General features: G+C 50.7%; 1 protein-coding gene across 1 annotated transcript in view; it reads left to right on the forward strand.

The window, feature by feature from the left end:
* KAZN (kazrin, periplakin interacting protein) overlaps positions 1-24,506 on the forward strand; it is a gene marked incomplete at its 3' end in the record, with an annotated part of 188,137 nt that extends 163,631 nt beyond the window's left edge. Inside the window, exons 4-10 of the mRNA XM_080358864.1 lie at positions 14,104-14,295; positions 21,515-21,651; positions 22,202-22,372; positions 23,140-23,329; positions 23,425-23,555; positions 23,862-23,912; positions 24,339-24,506. Coding sequence (XP_080214990.1) covers positions 14,104-14,295; positions 21,515-21,651; positions 22,202-22,372; positions 23,140-23,329; positions 23,425-23,555; positions 23,862-23,912; positions 24,339-24,506 — 1,040 coding nt within the window. The remainder of the gene's footprint in view (positions 1-14,103; positions 14,296-21,514; positions 21,652-22,201; positions 22,373-23,139; positions 23,330-23,424; positions 23,556-23,861; positions 23,913-24,338) is intronic.
* Positions 24,507-25,038: the final 532 nt, after the last annotated feature.

A 25,038-nucleotide genomic window follows, 5' to 3' on the forward strand; every position in this document is an offset into this window, starting at 1 on the left:
GTCTCTCTTCTCATTCCTTTTAATCGGATATTTGAAGCATCGCCTGAGACTTTCCCATTTAGAACTGTTGAGCCGTCAGATGGACCTTGCACCCAGCCTCCTTTTTAGATGGTTTCAATTTTTATTTTACTTCTAGTTTTGTAAGCAGCCCCAGGAGAGGGGGCAACAGAGATGCTGCAGGGAGTGGAACATCTCCCGTGTGAGGAAAGGCTGAGGGAGCTGGGGCTCTGGAGCTGGACAAGAGGACACTGAGGGGGGACTCATTCCTGGGGATCAATATGGAAAGGGGCAGTGTCAGGAGGATGGAGCCAGGCTCTGCTGGTGACAACCAGGGACAGGACAAGGGGCAATGGGTGCAAACTGGAACACAAAAAGTTCCACTTAAATTTGAGAAGAAACTTCTTCCTGGTGAGGGTGGCAGAGCCTGGCCCAGGCTGCCCAGGGGGTTGTGGAGTCTCCTTCTGTGCAGACATTCCAACCCACCTGGACACCTTCCTGTGTAACCTCATCTGGGTGTTCCTGCTCCATGGGGGGATTGCACTGGATGAGCTTTCCAGGTCCCTTCCAACCCCTGACACTCTGGGATTCTGTGTCCCAGCACCCACGGAGCACAAAATAGCTGAAATATTAAAAACCTCCTTGGCCTATTAAGGAAAAAAAAAACAACTTTGAACAATTTTGAGTCCTTGCAATCTGTTTTTCTCCAAACCCTCTTTATTGCAAACACCCCATGCCAGGTGTCCCTTTCCCACGCGCTGTTGCATGCACCAGATCAGCTGCATTGCGTTTGCTCCTTCATGGCTTATTTTTCCTCTCCAAATCCCCGCATTACTGCTTTTTATTCTTATTATTATTGGCCTGATCTTTTCAGTACAATATTTGTTCTGGGGCAGAGCCCAGCGCTGGGCACAACTCAGGAGGGTCCTCTGGGGGTTCAAAAAGTGCCTGACACTGAAACCTTTATGTGAATAAATAGCAGGAAACATCATATTTTCTTTCTTTTTGTCTTGCTTAAATAATGCATTAAAACCCCATACTCAGGTTATTATTCTTGATCACATTTAGTTTCAATACAATTGCTTCTTGGGTAGGATCATTTGTTGCCATTTGCATATTCTAACGGTAGCTGTTTGAAAATCACGGTTCAGGTTATAAAGTGTATTTGGAAGAGATAAGGATTCCTTCAATTGCTTTGGTTTCTGAGCTTGCCCAGTACATTGCGGGGGTGGAACGTAGAAGTATTGTATTAAAAAAGAGGGGTTGTGAACTTTTATTTATAAGCCAAAAGCCAAGATTTTCATGTGTCTGTTAATCTCTCTCCTCTTTTCCTCCTTTATCCCGGTATAAACTCACGCTCTGTCTCTTTCTCCCTGGTATCCATCATTCCCATTGGCCACACAGTGCATCCCAGCACCAATGATGGGAATACCCAGGATGTCCCATTGGAGCCAGGATCCCTCTCTTTGTTTAATTTAAAAAAAACCTATTATTTTTAAATTTTGTTGATAGCAATTTGGGGTCTGTCTGGTCATTTTGTAGGGTAAATTAGTTCCATTGCAGTCGGACGTGCCGGAATATTCACACGGTGGTAAATTGTTGGTGTTATATAAATGGTTGAAAACCTCCAGGTGTTTGATTTTTGTCCCTTTGCAGGGACAAACCAACTTTGCTGCGTGGAAGTTGTAATAAACGCGGTTTGGAAGTTCAATAAGCAGCGTATAAATAAAATGTATCTCCCTTACTGCTTAGCCACTTTAGACTTTTAGGTTTATCGTTCTTTTTTATTTTGGGAGGTAAAACGCTTTTGGAAATGGGATTCGGAGTCACTTGAGCAGGGAGGGAGCTGCTGGGTGCTGCCTGCACCGTGCTGCACTACAGTTATGTTTAATCTATTATACATTGTTCTCGGTAGAATTATTCTGCCCCCAGCCTGTAGATAAGGGCTGATACTAAATGAATTTGAGCTTTTCCTTGAAGGTTAAATTGCTGCCTTGCAAGCTGGCGAGCGAGACGGGGAGATGCTTTCTCTCCATCCCCTCCGCAAGTGTGGGATTCAGCCCTGACCTGGCAATTTTGTGGAGCATTACTTGAAAAAGGCGAGGATTGTACTGAAACGCTGCGTTTTGTCCTCAGAATTGGCAGCGTAGCTCTTCCTGAGCCCTTTTGTGTTAAGATGCCCACCCTGGTGTCGGCTCTCGGGTGGGATCGTGCAGCACTGGGGGAGGAGGTGCAGAGGGGTGGTTTAAAGTCATACATTTGGGAAATGGGCTTGTTGGCAGCCCGGGGTGCGTTCCTGTGGGATGCGGCATTTTTGGGTGCTCCTTAAAAACAAAGCAGTGGCTTGTAACCCCCCCTTGGAGCTGAGCAGCTGTGGAATTTTGGCAAAAAAGCGCCCGGTTCATGGTGATGCTGATCCTGCTGATTCAGCCTTGGCGTTGGCATCCTCTGCGGGTATGGAATCCATAACTAACAGCGTTTCTTCTCTTGTCCTGAGAACGATTAGGCTGGAAATATTTGTGGAAAATATCCAGAAACACGTGGCCATTGGTTGCTTTACCCAGAGGTTAATTTTTTAGTGCAGTGACGGTGTATTTAACGCTGGCTTTGCTGACGAGGAGCGGATTGGCGATGGGAAGGCTACGCTGGGATACATTGGATGGGTAATTTTAGGCCGTATATCCCTGGAGGCTTCCCCTTGAGTCCTGGAGACGTTTCTCGGGTATTATTTATAACTTGGATGGAAGGGGTTGGTCACTTCAGTGAGCCCGGCAGCGTCGGCCCCTTGCAGCTCATGGCATCTGCATGAGCATCCCTGGCTCCAGTCGTGGTCCAGCGCACCAAGGGATGCAGGAGATGCAGTGATCTGGTCCAGCCCAGCATCTCTCCACAGGACTAGGGTTTTTCTGCAGGTCCTTCTGTCAGTGTGCAGTGTTGGTTAACAAACACGGCTGCCACAGGTTTTAGAAGCTGTTAGCATGAACCATTAACTCTTCCTTTTAATTATTCAGGTTGCCTCTTTTAAATTTCTTTTTTAAGTGGAGCTAATAGGCTTTGCAGAGGAGGCTTCCAACCACAGCGGTTCCTCCCCGGAGGAGCTCTGTTTGTGCATCGCCAGCTAATCTCTTTTCTTCATTATCCTTTATCTTCCTCGAGCTGATTAATTGCTTTCAATTGATTTATAAATATTCTGTTGATACATGCAGTGGACGGGAGGGGAATGGAATATGTCCGGGCACATGGGGTCATTGATTCATGCACCCCCCCCGGGCTCTCCTAACCTGCATTGCAAAGCCGAGCGATTTCAGCCAGGCTTTATTCCTTTTTATATATATTTTTTATTTGCAATTCCTGCAAGCAACCAAAAATTGCCCTGTAGCATCGCTTTGAGTCTGTGCACATGAACAAACCCTGTTGCTTTTCATGCTGCTGGTTGATTGGGATGTTGGGCATGATCAAGGGCATGCAGAGGTGGGTTTTGTGCATGAAATTCTCCTCTCAAATCTGTATCTGACCACTGCACGTGGCCCAAAAAATGTGAGTGGGTTCAGTGCTTATACCCACAGCTCTGGTCTCTGCCCAGCATCCCCTCCAGGCACAAACTGGTCCCAGTGAGCAACAGGTCTGGGGTGCAGGAAAATGGGGTTCGCGTAAAGTTTGCTCGTTACGTGGGCAGCAGGTGTCCTAAAAAAGATGGTTTCCATACTGGATTCCCTAATGCACCTATATATTTATGCATATGTATATATATAAACATATTGCTGGAATGATTAATGAAGAGGGATGGTTAGGATTGCTTACATGAAACTCGCTCCAAGCTAAAGTGCAGCATCGAAAAATAATGTTAAAGGCAATAACATGTGGTTCATTAAGATAGTGTCCAAATTCAGAGGTAGGTCGCCTGCCTTCAACCCCATTAAAATCAGGGATGTCATTGGGGGTGCAAAGTGACTTTTAGAAATGGGAGCACGTTTTGACCTTTCCTGGTAGGACTCCTGAACCTTAACAAGCAAATGATCCCAAAAGTTTGAGAGCAGCCACGCAGCTCTGGGGTTTGTTGCTATTTTGGTTCATTATTATGTTGACTTATTATTATGTTGACTTATTATTATTTGGATTTATTATTCTTCTCTTTCACCGTGAAGGGGCTGGTGGCACAGGCACAACCTCGGTGTACAGCAGCTTAATTACATGTTGCTAATTAGAGATTGCCAATCCAGCGGGCTGTTTTAGCAGCCCAGGCTACCACTCCATCGTATGTTGTGTAATTTCTTTGCCATCCTCTATGGTAATGTATTCGCTGCAGCACGGCATAGGATGCGGTTCAATGAATAATGTAAAACCCAGGATAACACTGAATCTATATTAGATGCACTTTCCCCCCTCCCAGCGCTATTTTAAAAGGGAAAATATTGATTGTGGTGGGGTTCAGAGGTTCACCGTGTCCTGTCCCCTCCGTGGCTGTAAACGACGGGTTCGGTGACATCCCGCGCCGCCCTCGTTAGCGCTGACGAAGCTGGTGAGGGCAGGATGGAGCCGGTGCCGTTTGCAGCTGGATCCAGATGTGGCTGGAGCACTGAGCTGGTGCCACCCCTACTTACGATCTTCAGTTGCTAATTAGGATGGATAATTTATATTTGTTTTCTTATTTTCCTTTTTACCAGATTCCGATCTGTATCACCTATTTTTGCAGGCCGTTATCTTCATCTCATTACAGCCTTTTAGCATTTGAATGAAAATATCGCAAGCAAGCCAGAAGTTGTTAGGAATAAAACATCTGTGATAACAACCGCAATTCTCATGATAAAACAAAAAACACAATAGAAATAACCCTGTTGAGTTCAGGAAACTACCAAATGAGATTGTAACCAGGACTGGCATGATGATGTTTTGTCCTTTACTCATTACTTCTTTGCCTGTTTACATTGCAAAGAGTTTTTATGGTGGTATTTTTAAGAAGGGGAAAGTCACTGTGTAGGGATATAAAGCAAGACCTTTGTATTTTTCTCTGTGTTGAGGCTTTAATTAATCACCACAAAAACTCGGTGCGATGCACGTGTGATTTTTGGGAGCTTAAAATACTCCAGCAGTGCCAAGTTCCTGAATGAAAATGACTCTCCCTGTCTCCGCTCCTGGAGCCAGATCCGCGATCATTAATCCTTCGCACGTCACGTTTTGCAACCTCGCCACGGCGGGTTTGTAACTCGGTAAAAGCAGACGGAGGTTCCCCGAAGCGCCTCCGAAATCCCCAGCGAGCGCTCGGTGCCGCCGCCGATTTGTCAGGAGTGAAGTGTTTGACAAAAACGTGTCATTTCTTGAGAAAAGTTTTCTTTGAAAGAGAAAGCGGAGGGGGGAAAAGAAACCGACTCTGTTTCAAAACATCTCCTTGCTTCATTTTATGGGGTTTTTTTGGTGAGAGACAGGGTGGGGAAGGGAGTTTCCACACGTATGGGGAAATGTTTTAGTAAGTTTTCCTGGAAGTAGGTGGGAATTTGGCCCAGGATGTTGAGGGGCACAGCCCGTGTGCCAGGGGTGTCTTCAGGTGCAGCCTCCTCCACATCATCCTCCTGAATCAAGCTTTGAGATTAAACTTCTATGCAACCCACCTCCGAGACAAACGGAGCTCAAACAGCTGGATTTTACTAGGTTTTGTGTTCGTGGTTTTTCCCTTGAGATGACAAATTGGCTTGGGGGTTGTGTGAAGATTAGGATATGAGGAACATTTTCTTCCCCAAAGGGCTGTGGGGCATTGGAACAGCTGCCCAGGGCAGTGCTGGAGTCACCATCCCTGGAGGGCTAGACAGACGGACATGAGGTTCTCAGGACATGTGGCAGGGACAGGGGTGGGGAACGGTTGGACTTGATGATCTTGAGGGGCTTTTCCAACGAAAATGATTTTATGATTCTATGAAATCCAGATTTCACACACTGACCTCTTCCTGCCCCAGTTAGGTGCACTGTCAATGCCATCTCTGGAGGGGACACTGCACAAGCAAAGCTCCTCGTCGTGTCACCTCCATCCCAGCATGAGATCATAGGTTGCTCTAAAGCAAGGAGAGGAAACCCAGACCCCATTTAACAGCAGCCCACAGCATGACTGTCGCGTGAAGCAACACGCTCAGCACCCATCCTGCCTGCACCCAGCCAAGGCATGCGCCAGCTTTTAATTAAGCAGCACGCTTTTTCCATGCACCTTCCAAAGGGGTTTTTAATTAAGCAGGAAGGGGCAGAGGAATCCCTGCAAGTGGCTCTGGGCACTTGGATCTTGTGCAACACCTGTGACACAGACACCACGTCCCCAAGCTTTGGTGCAGGGTCAGCACCGCTCTGCACCGTCCCATGGGAGATCACACTGAGAGGTGCGTGGTTCCCTTCGCACCACGCTTTTTTTGCGGAGAATAATTAAATCGGCGTGTTCTCCCAAACCCAGCGGTGGTTCCTTGCGGTTGCTGTGGCCACCGCGACGTCCCCGCTGCATCGGGAGCTGAGTCAGCACAGACGGGCGCGCTGTGACTTGATCCCCAGGGAGGGGAATTGTGCAAACCAGGAGCGATGGGAGGTGATGCAGCAACCGAGAGCGGAGCTTCTGTGGGCTTTGAGGTGGGTGATGCAGGGGTTGGGACGATGGGGACACGGCATGTCCCGGTGGTGATGCTGCCAATGGCACTGTGCATGCAGCGGGCTGCCGGCAATGCGAGCAGTGTCGCTGCCAGCCCATTCATTGCATGCACTGGGGCTGGTTGCAATGAGAACCAGGGCTGGTTGCAAAACAAAACCAAGTCCCTTCCCAGATGGGACAGAGAGGGGAGCTCGTCCCAGCAGTGGAACATGGGGCTGGGAAGGACCTGGTTTAGTGACCCAAGAGTGTTTGGTGTGTGAGGCAACCGTGGTTGCATCTCTTCCTAGCCAGGAGCAGCTCGTGCTTCCTGCAGTTACGCCCTGCCACCCATTTCCCAAAGGGTCAAAGCCTGTGCTCGCGGGGTGTGCCTCAGTTTCCCCATGCCTAAGATGCTGCTATAGGGCGGGGAGCTGGGCTCACAGTGCCTGGCTGTGGCTTCGTGTGCCGGGTGCTCATGGAAAATAGCATATGGTGATTATTGTTATTCCTTTCCATCTCAGCCCTGAGCAGTGCATGGTTGGGCAGCGTCCATGTGTCCGTCCTCGCCAGCACAGGTAGCAGCAAAGAGACTGGCTCAAGTTCATAAACCCAAAGTGCTTCTGCCCAGGTCTTCACCTCTGTGATGGGGTGAATAGATTTAGAAAGCAGGGCTGCTGTGGGAGGCTTAGAAATGTGGGGTCCGGGTGGCCAGATGAAGTCAGGTCACGGTGCAGCATGTGCCATAGGGGTCTGCTGGGTTTCTCTGGTGTACATTCATGCGGCTTTTATTACAGAAAAGCCGAGTGGCTCCTGGTTTCTCGCTGGCTTTTGCCGTGTCCCCACACACCATCCTCCAGCTCCCCCTCCCTGCCCTTTCCTTGCTGCAGGGCCGGTCCTGGCAGTTTGCAGTGGGAGGGGAGCCGGTCTGCAATGGTGCTCATGCAATCACAGCCTGCCTGCATAGAATAAATAATAATTGCTTTGCAAAAGAGATTTAAAAATGCACTTATTCCCCATGCAAGGAGCAGCTAGCACAAGCCGTGTGCCAGAGACAGGGCTGCTTGGCAGTGCGTTACCTTCCTTGTGCCTCAGTTTCCCCACCGCGCTGTCGGTGATGCTGAGGGTCGCAAACAGCGCTGGCCAAGCCGGTGCAGCCGGGAGGTCGCGGGCGCTCTTGGCAACCGCTGGCTCAGTGGGTGGTGGCGGGAGCGATGGCCGGCGAGCCGGGAATCATTTCCGCCGCCCGGGCTGCGGGTTCCTGCGCAGCCCTTTGCTCGGGGCTGGTGGGGAGAAGCCACTCGCCCGCCCGCGGCCCCCGTCCCGCGCAGCTCGGCTCGCTGTCGGCCGAAGCCACTCCTCTGCCGGCGTGACATCAGGCCAAGGAAAAACTTGGTGACCAGCAAGGGGTCAAATTCCCGGCGCAGGTAGCGTCCGCTGTACTTCCGTGCAGAGCCGTGCCGGGGAGGGACCCGCCCGCCAGGACACTCCGAAACCGGGGGACCCCCCGACCCCGCCATGAAGTCGGAGCAGGAGGAGAGCAAGCCGGGGACGTGCCGCTGCGAGCTCGGCTTCGCTCCGCGCTCGGCCTATTGTTCGGGTCTCCGGGGAGGGCGAGGGGCGGCCAGGGACGATGCTCGGGGCAGGGCGCCGTGCCCCGGCTGTGCCCACGCAGGTAAGGGGGTCCCCGGGGTGTTGGGGGGTGCAGCCCGGCGTGCATTTCTTGCCCTCGCTCACTTTGTGCTGCTGCAGCTCGCTTCCTCCTGGGAGGAACAAAACACCGCGGAGCTTGCCGGGGCCGCGCCGGAGGGCCGCTGCGGGTCGTCCCGCCGTCCCCCCACGATGAGGGTGAAGCGAGGGGCTGGGGCGAGGGGCTGGGGCTCCCCTGTGGCGCTGCGAAAGGGTGAACGGGTGGCTCCCCGCACCCCGTAGTCCATTTTGTCTCCTGGAGAAGTTGGAGCACACCAGGAGCTCGCTGAGGGCTCGGCGGCCGGTTCCGGGGGCCACTGGGGAGGTCGCAGCCCCCCAGCCAGCTGCTTTCACACCCCGTGTGCTTTGGAAAGGCTTTGCAGCCGCCAGCTGCCTCCCGGACCCCTCTGCCCCCCTTCCCAACGGTGTGCACAGGGGGATTATATCAGCTTTTATTTCTTTACATCCACTCTTAGACACCCGCCGGTGTGTGGCCGGCGCAGCCGAGTGAGCAGGCTTCATGTTACTGGGAATCGTCCTTCTTTTTTTGGGGTGTGCCAGGACACGGGGGTGACTTTGCAGGCAGGTGGTATGTGCACATCCTGGCCAAGTGAGGTGGGTGGAAGTGCTGGTCAATGGTGCATGGTCGGGGTGTGCGACGTGGGGGTTCCGGCCCAGGACTGTGACCATATGGACGCAACAAGCTGGTGTCTAACTCAGGAAATGCTAAAAAATGGTGTTTGCAAGGATTTATGCTTATGGAGTGAAAGCTTGAACGCGAACGTGCTAAGGGGTGTCTGTACCTGTATCCAGGCGTGACAGCTCACTCGCAGCATCACAGCAGTAGTGAGGGGTGAAATCGAAACCTAAAGCTTCCTTCTTTGAAAGATGGGTGTGTGGGGCTAAAATTCACTTGGTGCTGCAGGAGACGCCGTCCCCAGGGCCGCAGCAGCAGCGGCACTCGGCTGAAGGTGGGACAGACAAATTACAGGTCCCCGTGTTGTCCCCACGAGGAGCCGATGCTGCTGGTTTGGTTTGGAGCTGCCATGAATCTCTCGTGGTGTCCGGGTGTCGGTGGGAGAGGTTGGACGCGTTGGCTTTGCGTGGGCAGTGATGGTAACCGGGTCTTATTGTGAATCCAAGTGTATTTTTGAGCTAATCAAATGCTTTATTGAGTGCAACCTGTGGCTTGCATGGGGGTGGCCACAGTTGGCCTCCCCCCTCTGTCACCTGGCTGTCACCCTGCCCTGTGCCCACCAATTCATGTTTTTCCTCCAAATCACTCCTCGCAAAGACGTGCTGAGAGCAGAAAATGGCATGTTGTGCGGGCTGTTCGCGAGGATTGTTCTGTTGAACTTTCTGCAAGAGACTTGAGTCCCAAGCTGGAGAGCTGCTGGACGATCAAAGGTGATGAGATGCTCTTTAACATACTAGTTAGGCTCATCCTTAGGCCTTGAATCATTGTTTTTTTTCTAATAACGTACTTTGTCCTATGACCCTTCTGTTTTCCATCCCAGGACAGAGCTATGTGTGTATTTATGTGCGTGTATATATTTATATATAATGGGCCAAAGCTCTGCAGGACAGAGGAGGGACCAAGGGTTGCATTGATGGGTGAAACATGATGCTATAGCACGGAGATTTTGTATTGTCCCATTTTCCCCTGTTTTTTCCCCATTTACATCTCTCTGCAGGCCCTGTACACTCACCCTTTGGGGCAATCAACCATTGATTTCAAGCCTTTTCTCTCACCTCGGTTGTCAATACATCGCTGGTGCAACCCAAGACACACTTGAGTTTTCTTGCTGATGTCCTGCTTAAAAAAACCCCTTGACTTGCACCCAGTAAAGCAAAACCCACCATACCGGTAAACTCACAAAAGCGGCACAAAATGCAGCTTTTGCTTAAGATACAGATTTCACCAACAAAAACCTTGTCGTTTATACCACATTCATTTTTAATGCGTACCCTCCGAAGACAGAAACGCGTGTACAGCAATGGTGTCAGCTGAGTTACATGGGGAAAAAGGCTTTTAAATAGATGTTTTTTAAATGGATGCCAGCACGCTGTGGTGCTGGTGAATCTGCTCCCTAGAGGAGCCCAAGGTGGGATTTCTAGGGGCAGGAGTAGCAATTTCAACCCCAAATATCGTCTGGAAGTGTCCACAATGGAAAAAACAAGTCTTAATCGCGCTGTCTGTTACCACTAGTCAGTTCTCAAAGCATAAAGGACGCAGAATCCGACGGTGTCATGGAAGTTTAATGCTATCAAGTGAAATATAATTAACAGGCAATTATTTCGGCGTGAATGGTAGTTTTCGTCAATTAGTCTGGGAGATGTTTAAACTGCGTTAATTCCGTCGCTGCCCACGTGCGGCAGATTTGGAAGAGGCTGGAGTGTGATGGGGATTGTCAATGTGGGGTGACGCTGCCTTCCCCACGAGGGGTCGGGAATTACAGCGCACAGACAACCCCCCAAAAAAGACATTAAAAAGAGGAGGAAAAAAAACTAAAAGGGGCAAAAAGTGATGTAGAAGCTTCTTGCATTGACATTATTGCATTTGGGAGGTGATTGCTAATAGCAAATTTAACTTTGCAGCCCGATATGGGAGTGCTTGCAAGGCTGAACTGCAGAAATGATTGTATTTTTGCATTGTGCTTTGGAGAGGGCTGGTGCTCACTTCAAGCCATGTGCGGCTCATTCACAGCCCCGGCCTTGCAGGAACATGGATGGAAATGCCATCTGTATGCGCAAGAAATAGAGTCTGAAATTACGTCTCTGAATAATTGACCCTATTTTCCTGGTTAGTGGAACTTTGCTGTAGGAATTGCCAAGAGCTGCCTGCAAATAGCGCTCTTTGCATCGTTTATTTAGGTGCTTAAACTTGGCACAGCAGCAGGGATTTTTGTCTTCCCCCCTGCAACTTGTTTTAAAACAAAGTTGATTTTCCTTTGGAGCCGAGTCGTTCTCTTAATGCAATTTATGCAAATAAAATGGACTTTCTCCATAAGACCCTCTCGGGATGGAGATGCTGATTGAGATTGGATGGAAACTTGCAGGAGAGGGATAGTGGGTGCTGGAGTGGGGACCCGCTTGGGGACCCACTTAGTGCCATGATCTAGTCAATGGACTGGAGTTGGACCAAGGGTTGGACTTGATGATCTATGAGGTCTTTTCCAACCCAGTCCATTCTGTGATTCTGGGGGGGGGGGATAATTGTGTTTCCCGCTGATGGGCTGGAAATCCTGTATGGAAATAATGGAAATTACAGGTATAAGGCAGCGTGTGGGATCCCAGCTTTGGTCCAGGCCCAGATTGATGGTGTGTCTTCTGCTGGTTGAGCGTAGCAAGAGGTTTTTCTCCTCAATCTTGGGCTGCGCAGATTGTGCTTTACAATTTATATATTTCTATACAAAAAAAATGAATTGTGCTTTGAGATATCTATCTATCTATTTATCTATCTATCTATATATTGCTGAATAGATGTATATTGCAAAAATAAATATATGTTGTAAAGCACAGTCCTTTTTGTGTGTGTGTGTGTGTGTGTATATATATATATATATCTTGAATTATATATATATAAAAATCAAGCATCTCGGGTATCTCACTGATCCTGGGTTCAGTAATACAATTGCAGCGTGGGGAGCGTGGTGCTGCATCCTCCTTTCCATATTGCACCTATAGCTGCCTATAGATCTTGGGTTTTAATGTTTCAGTGGTATGAGGAGCCGAGGACTAAGTTGGGGATTAAATTGCCTTACTGCATGCTTCATAGAATGAATACTTTTGCATTATTTTTACCATTTGCTAAGCGGGAACGGTGCAGTTTGGGAGAAGCTGCATCGCACAGAACTTTAGAGAAAGGAGCTTTGTAAGAAACAGCTGCAAATCTGCCTGTTGGATTCTTCTGGCATGTTCTGCTGCAGAAACTCCCCCGAGCTGCCCTTCCTTGGGCTCATTTGCTGGAGGGGTCCCTGCCAAGTGGGGACTTTTTGGGTTGTCACTGAAATGCAGTGATTTGCAGAACTGCAGCAGGATTCAAACTGTCCTGCCCAGATCCTCCTGTACCGGTTAATGATTTGCCAGGGAACAGCCCGCGGTACCTCCTGGGCAAAGCAGCACGCAATGAAAGGTGAATATTAATTAACTGATCAGTGTGAACAAACAAAAGAGCAATTAGTGGCAGGCAGTGGCGTTTTGTGGGGTCGCGTGGGGCTTTCTGTGGCTGGGGAAGGCGCTGGGTGGGTTTTGCACGGTAAATATTACACTGTGTACAAGTCCATCGCGTTCCTTCCCCACGTTCCCAAAGGTTGGAGGGGGGAAAACTGCGTATTTTCAGCCCCTGGGGAAGACGCTTTTGGCCGTGGCGGCCGCTGGGCTCTTGCTTTTTGCCCAGATTTCAAGAAAACCCTTTGGACTGCCCCGAAATCCCCAGTGCGGAGCTCTGCTGTTCCTCGTTAGTGACTGTATTGCTAAATAATTTACAGAATGGGGCCTTGCCAGTTTTCATACGGGAAGTATTTCAAGTATGCGAGCCAGATTTTTATGCCTTCCTGGTGCAGCTGCCGTCCGGGCCGGCTAAAATAAGGGGAGAAACCCCAATATTTCATGGCCAGCCACTGTCCCCTCGGTGATGACAACAAGGAAAAGACCCAACCACAGTCACCTGAGGAGGGGGCATTTATTTTTCATGTCTATTTTATTTTTTCTGATAGCTGTAACATACATGCTGAGGGGTTTGGGTTTTCTCTCCCCATGTCCAGGGGGACGATGCAAACCCAAAAACCCATCAGTCCTTTTGGGTGAGTAACGGATCTTCTCCACGCGTTCTCAAAGACTACGAGAAGCAAAATGAAACTGTTTGCATGCTGGCACGAGTCATTTTGGATCAGGATATCTGGCTAATATAGAGGATTTCAGCAGAGGTGCACGGCCCAAAAGTGGTTTTGTAGGAAGAGGGAAGACGAGGGCAATGTGGAAACAGCAGAAAAGCGCTTTAATTACTTTAAGCTTGTGCTTTGAGATATCTATCTATCTATCTATCTATCTATCTATCTATCTATCTATTGTTGAATAGATGTATATTGCAAAATAAATATATATTGTAAAGTGCAGTCCTTTTTGTTTGTGTGTGTATATATATATATATATATATATCTTGAATTATATATATATAAAAACCAAGCATCTCGGGTATCTCACTGATCCTGGGTTCAGTAATACAATTGCAGCATGGGGAGCGTGTTGCTGCATCCTCCTTTCCATATTGCACCTATAGCTGCCTATAGATCTTAGATTTTAATGTTTCAGTGGTATCAGGAGCCGTAAGAAACGTGGCTGGAGCTTCCGCAGAGGGGACCGGGCTGGGATGCTCCTGCAGTGCGGCTGCTTTGGGGGGCACAGTGATCGCTGGGTGTAAATCGGCAAAATTAGGGGTTGAAGTGTGCCGGGAAAAGCGCCGTCTTCCTCTTTCTGGTCTTAGAATGGTTTTTGTTTCATTTTGTGGGGTATTTCCCTGGCTGGAGGCAGAGCTGGGGTGTCTCATGGGGCGCAGTGTTAATATTTTGCAATGCAAAAACTAGAAGCCAGTACCCATTGGATGTTCCCCCTCGCTACCCAGTGCTTCCCCATCCCTTCCTCCTCCTCCTCCTCCATTCCCAGCACCGCTGCAGATCTTGCGCTGTGCAAAAGGGTTTATTTTGCAAGAGCCGGGGGGGTCACCCCGGCAGCGTTTCCGCGGGGCGTGAGTTTGCAGCGGGGGCCGTAACCGGGAGCCGTCGGTCACTGACTTCCTCGCATTGTGTCTCCTCTTCCTCCAGCGCTGCTGCGGGAGGAGGTGGCCCAGCTGCAGGAGGAGGTTCACCTGCTCCGGCAAATGAAGGAAATGCTGACGAAGGACCTGGAGGAGACGCACGGCAGCAAATCTCCGGAGGTGCTCTCGGCCACCGAGCTCAAGGTGCAGCTGGCGCAGAAGGAGCACGAGCTGGCGCGGGCCAAGGAGGCTCTGCACGGTAAGCATTGCACCCTCCTCTTCTCATGCATCTCCCCGGGACCTCAAAGCTTCATAAGTGAATTAACAAGGAAAGGAAAAGCCATTCCTTTGATTTGGATTGTGCACCACGTGCACGTGGTGATGCGGTTTGATTGCAGCGCACTGCACCCCAGGACCCCCTCGCTGTTCTTCCCACCATGGTGCAAAACTGGGGTGCAGCAGCGTGCTGGGAAACGGGGTGTGGGGAACGTTTGCAGCGTTGCAAAGAAATCCACCCATGGCTGGCTAGAGAGCAGAGCCAAGAGAGCAGCTGAAATGCAGCTGGAAACGTTTGCGAGATGGGGGTGGGTTGGATTTAAGCCCCTTGGAATCTTTTAAGAGAGAAGCAGTGATTTTTCTTTTCCCTGGTAAATGCAATGTTCTGATCCCGGGTGGAGTTTTCAGGAGCGCTGCACAAAGGATGAGCGTCCAGGTGATGTGCAGGGTCTCCTCTTTTTATTTTGCACCTTGATTTGGGTGTTTTAGTGCAGAGGATGAGACTGGGCTCTCCCTCCCTCGCTGGAATCTGCACGGGCATCTTGCTGCGAGCCCTAGACCAGGGTGCAATGGGCAGAATTGCAGCCTTTCCTCCCCAAAACCGCGCTGGCAATAAGTCGAGGCAGGACGGTTTGTTAAACAGAGCCGGGGGATGATCCTGAGCAGGGAAAAGCTCTCGTGTGTCAAACCCTGGCAGCGCTGCGGCTCTAAATATCATCTCAAATCCCCAACATACCGCGGGTAAGTTCCACTTGTCAGCTCGTGTTTGCGGATTATAAAGTGAGGCCGTCAAAAGTTTTTCAGGCTCAGAGGTTGAGAACCCACCACATCTCCCCCAGTCTGGGATGCTGAGGTGCACAAGTTGGGATGAGTCTGTATTTAGGTGGGGGATTTGGGAAAAAAGAAGAGCAAATCTACCCCAGTTGACTTGCTTTTTATTTGATCCTGCTCCATTTTGCAAAAGCATCGCTATAAATTAGTAACAGCCAAAATACCTTCAAAATCTCACCCCCACCGCCAGTGCAGCCTCCGGCAGCAGGAAATGCTCTGGGTTTATAAAGCCGTAATTGGAGAAGAAAAACCTTAATTAGAGAATATTTGCTCTGTGCAGGCAGGGAGGAGGAAGTGCTGATAAATGCAAAATACAGAGAAGCAGAACTATTTTAAGACTATTTGCAAAAAAAAAGAGTCATCTAAGAAGGTGCGGTGAGGTCATACTGTGGAGGACAGTACAGGGAAAAAGTGAATTTGGCTTGAGAATTGTGAGTATTTAAGGAATATAATGTTGGGGTTTTTTATGGGGCTTTTATTGGCTGCTCTATGAGCTGCTGGGCTTGGTTTCCCAGGACTTCTCTGCAGATTGGATGGCCAGGAAGAGGGAATCTCGGCTGGCGCTTGGAAAGGCACGTAACAAGAAGGCTTTTAAGAGCGTTGCTCCTTCCCTCCCGTGCTATATTGGAAAGCTTGTGCATAATTTGGAAAAGTTTGCTGGGCTGCAGGCACCGGGCAGCAGCGCAGGCTCAGCACAGCAGCGGATACGGAGACGGGTGATGTGGAAACGAGAGCAGCAGCTGGAGAGGGGAAAAGAATAATACCTTTTCCTTTCTGTCCATAGAGAAACAGAGCCAAAAGGCGAGGAAAAATGGCAATAACTGTGCCTGGTGAGCGGTTCTGCCAGGGGAAATGTATTGGCTGGTAGAGGCATTGATGGTTCTGTATTAGGGAGCTGCAGGTAAGGCAGTGCAAGAAGCTTGGGGAAACCTGGATGCGCTCTCCTGTAGCTCAGGGCTTTGTGTTGGTCACGTCTCGCATCCCCAGGACCATCTCACCACCTCGCATTGCTGCAAAGTCCTCGCTCGAGGGTGCCCTGGCAGCAGCGTTGGCTGCACGTCCCCGCGCCCGCAGCAGCGCCACCCGCCTTGGGTCACGTGTAATGTCATTAGCGGATAAATCATACTGAAATGTGTCGGCGTTGCTGGCTCTGAGCCTGGAAGAGCGAAGCAGCTGGTTCAGATAGTGTTGGCTCGCTGGGCATTAACGCAGAGGGAAGCGGAAAGGGTTTGCCGGCGGGGTTTGCTTTTGGAGGCTCCAGCAGCTTTGGCACGCTTTGCACGGCCACACGCCTTTTATTTTGTGCTGGTCTGGATGGAGGAGGGTGGGTTTGTCATCAATGCGTTTCCAGCCCTTTCGGACAGTGTTTAGCACGAGGGTAAAGCCGGTGATAAGCCCATGCAGCATCTTCCCCATCTGTGCTCACAAACCTTTGCTGCGGCACAGGGTGCTCTGCAGGAGTAACTGAGCAGTTTCTGTATCCCAGGCAGCACGTGCTCTGTGCATCTTTATTGCTCCTTTCCCTGGGCTGATTCCATCTCTTGCACTTCTTTTTTATTAATCAATTAACATCCAAATAAAATCCCGTGGTGCTACGTCCCGTCATCCTCCCCTCCTTTTCTTGGGCTTGAGACGGTGCTTACAGCATTAACACGGTTCTATTTTCCCTGTCCCTGGCTGGAAAAAGGCCTGGATGTGGTTTGGATCTCTGATGTGGAAACGTCTGGCGGGAGAAGCTGCAGACAGCTTCATTACTGCTGCGTCCTGCTGCGGGCAGGGACCGTGCCGAGCGCCCGCGGGACTCCGGGAGCCTCTTGGCCAGGTGACATCCACAAGCATGTGGGCTGATGGCAGAAACCTCCTTTCTGGGAAGGTTTATCCAATCTGCTGGAGCTCGCCTGAGGGATTATCACGTGGAGAGCAAGACTGGTTTTTGCTGCTTTTTCGAGTGCCAAGGTGCAGACCTCGGGCTGGCTTTCCCTGGAGCTTGGGAAGGTGTGAACCGACTTCACGTCTGCTCCACAGCAGTTGTAGCCTGGTCTTCTCCCTCTCAAACCCATGTCTCCAAGCTATGATCTCCCAGGGATGGAGTTTAGGGTGGAACAAGCCTCCTGCAGAAATCCTCAGCATCCCCCGCTGCTGCAGGGTGGCAAAGGAATGGGTGGATGGATATCCCAGCAGATAGATGTGTCGGTGGATGGGTGTCCCAAAAATGGATGACCTGGTGGATAGATGTCCCAGCAGATGGGTCTGTCTCCCAGTGCATAGATGTCCCAGCAGATGAGTCTCCCAGTGCACAGATGTCTCAGCAGATGGGTCTCCCAGTGGATAGATGTCCCAGCAGATGAGTCTCCCAGTGCACAGATGTCTCAGCAGATGGGTCTCCCAGTGCATAGATGTCCCAGCAGATGAGTCTCCCAGTGCACAGATGTCTCAGCAGATGGGTCTCCCAGTGGATAGATGTCCCAGCAGGTGCGTCTCCCAGTGGATAGATGTCCCAGTAAGTGGGTCTCCCAGTGGATAGATGTCCCAGCAGATGTGTCTCCCAGTGGATAGATGTCCCAGCAGATGTGTCTCCCAGGGGATAGATGTCCCAGTAAGTGGGTCTCCCAGTGCATAGATGTCCCAGCAGATGTGTCTCCCAGGGGATAGATGTCCCGGTAGGTGGGTCTCCCAGTGGATAGATGTCCCAGTAGATGGGTCTCCTAGCCACGGACCCATCCAGGGAAGCTCTCTCCACCAAAAGGACCTGGTACTCTGTTCAGAAAACCCACTGTGCTCCTTCAAAGACCCACCTTGAACTCCCAGCAGAAGTCATTGCTCACCATGCCATGACCACGGCAGGTCTGGTTTGGAAAGCCCTTGGCCTCCTAGCAGGGTGTTTCCAGGTGAATTCCCCCCGAGGCAAATGCCTCACCTCATTTTTTTTCTGAAACTTGACATCACACCCAAATTTCCTGCCCGTGCCGAACCTCCGCACGCCCAGGAGCGGGTGCTGGCTCTGCCCAACGCCGCGCAACGCTGACGTCTTCAACAGCGAGATCTTCTCGGCCAACGGTGACGGCTGCACGTGACTATTTAATTGCGAAGCAAGCAGCGGTGCTGCAATTCCTGCACAGAGCTGACCGATTTTTATGGGTTAGTCATGCTGACAACATCAGATTTCATGGTTGGGATGGAGAAACAGGAGAAATTAAGTGGATGTTAATGGGACAAGATGGGTTTACACGTTCCTCTGGCACAGGACATCGCTGAGGCTTGAGTGCTGACCCCCAAGAACACCTTTACCCACGTTAGAAAATCAGTGTATGATTCAGTAAGTTGTAAAGTCAGCTCTGATTCCCTTTCTGTCATGTTTCTATGGCCTGAAAATAGTAGTTTTTCATCTAATATCACATTACCAAGGTAGCCAAACCGATTATCTGTATAACCTGGTGTAACCATCACATCATTTTCCTTCAATGTGGTATTTTTAATTTCAAAAGGGGGACGGTACTTACAGCAGCCCCCGTTTTAGGGGGGGAAATGCCTGTTTTTAGCATGTAGTAGCTGATTCCCACCTAGGAGATGTTAGATGTTGAGGCCGGACAGGGACCATGGGGTGGTGGCATCACAGGGAGGTTCCAGCCGTGCTGCTGTGCCCCTCGGGTTGGTGCATCAGAGCAATTAGATGTCGGCTCGTTAGGTAAAGCTGGAAAGACGAGGTGCTAGGGGAGATTTTTAGTTATTTTGGCTGCAGAGCAGGTCCCGTTACCGTTGTGTCCATCATCCTCCTCCCAGCAGAGTGATGCTGGGGGGACGGATCATGTGGCAGGAGGTGGAAGCTAAATTAATGGGATTAATGGTGCAGGGGGGTGGTAATGAGAGCTGGGGGGTTCACACCATCATTCCCAACCCATCCTTCCCATCACTTGCTGCCCAGTGTGGGGGATACAGGGGGGGCTGGTGGCTCGATCTCTGCCACATGCTGGGAAAATAAATAATGCAGATAAACCACGTGAGATAAATACTTTCCGCTCATGGGAAGGGCTGAAGATCTTGCTTCTCCTGTTGTCTTGGGTTTATGAACAGGCTGGAGGTTTCGCCAGAGCACATTGAGCTGTGGGAGAGTTGATTTTGGTCCCCGGGGGGGTTGGGACACACAAACCTGGCCCTGGCCCATCAGGTTGAAGAAGAAAACCCATTTCACCTCCTGGAACGGCCGGTGAAAACCCGCTTTATTCCTCCTTGGCTGCCCTTGCCGTCACGCCATGGATTGCAATGGCTCGTTTGCCCTGACCGAGTAATTAGCAGGGCTGTTTGCTGAGGACGTTATTAAGCCGCGGCGCGTGGTCCGGGGGCTCTGGCAGCCCCAACCGCTCACTTCTGCCTTAACTTTTGTATTTTTCTTCTGCCTCTTTCAATTAATTTGCTATTAATTGGGTTTGGAATGAAGTTCTCAAATGACTGATAAATCTTCTTTAAGCTTAGGAGCTAATCGGTTTTGGAGGAGGGAGAGCGCTGGTAATAGAAGGGGAAAGAAGTGCGTTCATTTTAGCAAATCTCTCAATTATGAACTGAAACAAATGGTAAATTGTCCTATTAGGTTAATAGGGAAAAAAAGTGCTTTTGCAATATCCCAAGTCCATCATCTTCTTGCAGTGTGAATAATGGTAAATATTAGTGTGAATATTGGTAAATACTGGTAAACCTTGGGACATGGTATGTGCTTTTCTCCTAATAGTACTTCTGAGCTTTATATATATATATATTTTGGCAAGCAAAGAAGTGTTTTCCCTCAATCTTTAAGGACCTTGAATGCTGCCGCTAATTAAAGCTGTTTGTATGCTATGGGGACCCGCTATTAATTAATTAAATTCATTAGTAGCCTTTTGTCACCTGCAGCATCAGAGAGTGCAAATGTGACTTCTAGAAAAGCCTCTCGGTATCCTTCGGCAATTAAAAATATATATTTGTATGTCACAAAGTGTTCAAGAGCTTGAAAATAGAGGGATTTTCAGCAGTGCCTTGTCCTGCAGGGATGGGGCTGAGCCCATATCGCTTATATAATATTTTCCTTTTCAGCAAGCTTGTAGTTCATGTGAAATGAATAACTGGGCAGAGGGAACGCGGTTGTTAAATACACACAGACGACAGGAAAGCGCTTTTTAAACACACTCCGATGCGGTCCAGTCGTGCTTATTTTTAGAGGGTTTCTGTAGTCATTTCCCAAACTGGAACAAAAATAAGGAAGGTCCCGGTGCTGGAAGGGGCTGAGTTGTCCCACGAGGACTCATATTCATTGAGGTGGGAAAGGAAGAATCACAAGTGCTGCTGATCACGGGACCGGGTGAATCGTTGCAGCATTTCTCCCTTGGGTCATTGGGTGCTCCTCTGGTGCCTGATGGCAGAGTGGTTGGTCCAAAGAGTTTAATGTGGTTTTAAACAGCTAAAACTTCCCATTGTCCCAGTCCCCTCTTTTTCCACTGTTTCATGTCTTATTTTTATATTCCCTACCTTTTTCTCTGCTAATCTGCAACCTCCTTCCTTACCGGCTCCATCCAAAGCGCTCATTCTGTTACGCATCTTCACATACAGTGATACCTGTGCACAGAAATAAGTTCCTACCTGAGTAGGATTTATTTTGTAATATACAGGAATGAATTGCAAGGCTGGGCTGCTTGGAACTCAGAGACCTGGGGGGCAGAGTGTTCCATGCCATCCCGTTCCCTCAAGAGCAGCACTTCCTCCGGGTGGAAGAACATGCCAAGTCTTTCCTATAACGAGAAGCAATCCTTGTATTTTGATCTCTAAATCGGGGATTGTTTTGGTGGGGTGTATCTGGGGCAGGGCGTTTCTGCAACCAGGCTCCGAGCACTTGATGTGCAGAAATTAGTGGATGTTTCTGTAACCCTCCCTGGTTTTACCGGACTTCCAGCATGTTGTCTGTGTGTTGGTGCTCAGCGAGCGTCCCTCCCTGTGTGGGAGAAGGGAAACATGAAGGTTTTGGTCTCATCTTGCAGCTGGTGAAATGCATCCCATGGTGCTCCCACGCTGTCCCCTTGTCCCCCTGCAACATCGCCGAGCTGGGTGGGTGACACATGGGAACGCTGCAGGAAAACCCGCTGTGGTTTGTTTAGCCTGGACAAGGGAGCAGCAGGTTTTCCTGTGGCTTTCCTCAGGTTTTGCTCTCAAATCTCCTTTTTCAAGATGATTTGGAGCCGTGGCAATGATGGGATAGGCTGCTGGGTGCACAATGGGGGTGAATTGGGCACCCGCTCCCGGCGCAGCCCCTGGGGTTGTAATTTTGCTGTGTTTTCCTTGACAAATAGAAGTGGTGGAGGCAAGGGGCCGGCCGTGCCCCCAGACTCAAGCTGTTTTTTCTCCCGCAGCCATGAAAGCCGACCGCAAGCGCTTGAAGGGGGAGAAGACGGACCTGGTGAGCCAGATGCAGCAGCTGTACGCCACGCTGGAGAGCCGCGAGGAGCAGCTCCGCGACTTCATCAGGAACTACGAGCAGCATAGGAAAGTGAGTGTGAGAGCCCAGCGCTGGGCGGGGGTGGCAGTGGCATAGGGGTGAGACCTGGTTTGCAATGGGGTAAAGCCTCCCATAGCTCCAGCTTGCCTCTTGCAGCTCTGGGAGACGCTCACCAGACGCAAGGGCTGAACTGCAGCAGGTAAAGGATAAATGAATCACAGAATCACTTTGGTTGCAAAAGCCGCTCAAGATCATGGAGTCCAACCGTTCCCCCAGCCCTGTCCCTGCCCCATGTCCTGAGAACGTCATGTCCGTCTGTCCAGCCCTCCAGGGATGGTGACTCCAGCACTGCCCTGGGCAGCCTGTTCAATGCCCCACAGCCCTTTGGGGAAGAAATTGTTCCCACATCCAACCTCAACCTCCCCTGGCGCAACTTGAGGCCGTTTCCTCTGCTCCTGGCGCTTGTTCCTGGGGAGCAGAGCCCGACCCCCCTGGCTCCAAGCTCCTTTCAGGCAGTTCAGAGATCAGAAGGTCTCCCCTCAGCTCCTGTTCTCCAGCTGAACCCCCAGGTCCCTCAGCTTCCCCTCTTGTCTCCCGGCAGGAGAGCGAGGACGCGGTGAAAGCCCTGGCGAAGGAGAAGGACCTTCTGGAGCGGGAGAAGTGGGAGCTGCGGCGACAAGCCAAGGAGGCGACGGACCACGCCAGCGCCCTCCGCTCCCAGCTCGACCTGAAAGACAACCGCATGAAGGAGCTGGAGGCCGAGCTGGCCATGGTGAGCTCGGGAACGCCACCGGCACTCGGCTCAGCAGCTTGAGGGCTTGAACCACAGAATTAGTGTGGTTGGGGTTGACAGGGACCTCTGCACATCATCCAGTTCAACCCCCTGGGTCAGCAGAGCAGATCACACAGGGTCATGTCCAGGTGGGTTTGAATGTCTCAGAGAAGGAGACTCCACACCTGCTCTGGGCAGCCTGGGCCAGGCTTGAGCATCTCAAAGTACAGAAGTTTCTCCTCATATTCAGGTGGAAACTCCTGTGTTTCAGTCTGTGCCCATTGCCCCTCATCCTGTCGTTGTGCACCACTGAACAGAGTCTGGTCCATCCTCTGACACCCACCCTGGAGATATTTATAACATAAATAAGATCCCTCTCAGCCTCTCTTCTCCAGCCGAACAGCCCCAGCTCTCTCAGTCACTCATCAGAAAGATGCTCCAGACCCCTCAGCATCTTTGTAGCTCTTCACTGGAATAATTCCTCATCCTTCTCAAACTGGGGGGCCCAGAACTGGACACATTAAACACCCCAGTGAGTTCTGCATCCAAGTGTTTGCTGCAGTTCTTGCATTATCGCAATTCTGGCAGAAAAAACCCCATCTGTAAAAAGGAGCTGGATATTCTCAGTGCAGCAAGCAACACAGTTTGAGTATTTACTTGCAAAGGGGCGGGTGGGTTTGGTGCAGCGTTGCTGCTGGTTCTGCTGCTCCGTGAGATGTTCATATGTGTTTTATCCCCCCCTCCATCACCTCGGTGTCCTTCCCCAGGCCAAGCAGTCCCTGGCCACGCTGACCAAGGACGTCCCCAAGCGTCACTCCTTGGCCATGCCGGGCGAGACGGTGCTGAACGGCAACCAGGAGTGGGTGATGCAGGCCGACCTCCCGCTGACGGCCGCCATCCGGCAGAGCCAGCAGACCCTCTACCACTCCCACCCCCAGCACTCGGCGGACCGGCAAGGTGGGTTCTCCCCGCACCCATTCTATATATTATTAAAAAAAAAAGGCGAAGCACCCCAAAAATAGGTCAGAAGTTAACTCCCCTGTGCTTTCCAGCCGTCAGAGTGAGCCCCTGCCATTCCCGGCAGCCGTCCATCATCTCCGACGCCTCGGCGGCCGAGGGCGACCGGTCGTCCACGCCGAGCGACATCAACTCGCCCCGGCATCGAACACACTCGCTCTGCAACGTAAGGCACTTGGTTATTAGGGGTTTGCTTTGGTGGGGGGGTTGCTTTGGTGCGGGCTTCTTGGGGAAGAGTCTGTTCCCCTGCGTCGTGGGGGAACAGACTCTTGACGATGCTGCAGGTCCTTGCCTTCCAAATATAACGATGTTTTGGGGCTGGAGGTTTGCTGACCTTGAGGTATCTGTTCCTGGGGTTTATCCCAGCCTTGCAGGTTTGTGCTTGCCAGGATGAGCTGCTTTTTGTTGGGATTTGGGGATTTCTGGGCTGTGTTTGGGCTGTTTCAGTTGGATGTGTCTCGTTCTGCCACAGGGGGACAGTCCTGGACCGGTACAGAAGAACTTGCACAACCCAATTGTACAGGTAAGGCACAAAACCCAGTTTAAATCCCACTTGTGAAACCCATTCCTGTGCTAGTGAGTGATTTGGGGGGCGCAGAGACACCAATTTGGGGTTAAAAAAAGAAAAGAGCAGAAGCCATCCTGAGTTCTAAGTCTGGGATGTCTCAGATTTCTGTGATTTGCCCCAAAATCCAGGTAATGCTGTAGGTGGTTGCTGTGCTTAGAACCCATCTTAGTCTTAGTTTTTGCAAGTTAGACTAGATCAGATTATTCACCTGTATTTGACCCTGAAATGGAGGGGTATTTTTGCAAGCTATGCACAGCCCCTTGCTCTGACCATCCTTATGTACCTGGAGCTGAAATCCTGAGCTGGTTGAATTAAACCAAATGGGGAGGGGGGGGCTGAATAAAAAACTCAGTGTGCAACCTCATGTCCTGTCCCCCGCAGTCTCTAGAGGACCTGGAAGACCAAAAACGGAAAAAGAAGAAAGAGAAGATGGGCTTCGGCTCCATCTCCAGGGTGTTCGCCCGGGGCAAGCAGCGCAAATCCCTGGACCCCGGTCTCTTCGACGGTACGGCCCCCGACTACTACATCGAGGAGGATGCGGACTGGTGACCCCCCCGCGCCGGGCGAGCGCCGAGACGCTCATCCCAGCGCCGCTATCACCAATGTACATAATCCCACCCCTCCCCGCCTGTGGACGTGTTACCTGTCGTCTTGAGAGCGATGCAGCCGTGTCGTAACTTCAGTTTTTCCCCCTTTTTTTTTGTGTGTGCCTTTTTTTTTACCCCCCCCCCCATGCCGCTAACCCTTTGTCGTCACTTCAGTTTGTCCGTTTGGGTTGGGGGTTTTTTTGTTGGTTTTCTTGTTTTAAATTCCTCCTTCTTTTGATGAAACTTGAAACTTGAAGGACTGCTGTGTCTCTGTAAATACCAGAAATATTGTGCACTTTGTGCTTGTGACGTCTCTTGTCCGAAAGCCGCTGTTTTCCGGAGCCCAGCCCGCGGGATGTCCCCGCTTGGGGACAAAGGACCTGCCAAGCTGAGGGACCTTAGAGAGAAAACACACACATACAGAGAAAAGAACACTTATCTCATTTGCTGTGACGTCTTCCTGGCCGAACCCCGCGGAGGCGACACGGGCTGCT

This window comes from Nesoenas mayeri (genome assembly GCF_963082525.1).
Source record: "Nesoenas mayeri genome assembly, chromosome: 24".
In the NCBI taxonomy this organism is placed as follows: Eukaryota; Metazoa; Chordata; class Aves; order Columbiformes; family Columbidae; genus Nesoenas; species Nesoenas mayeri.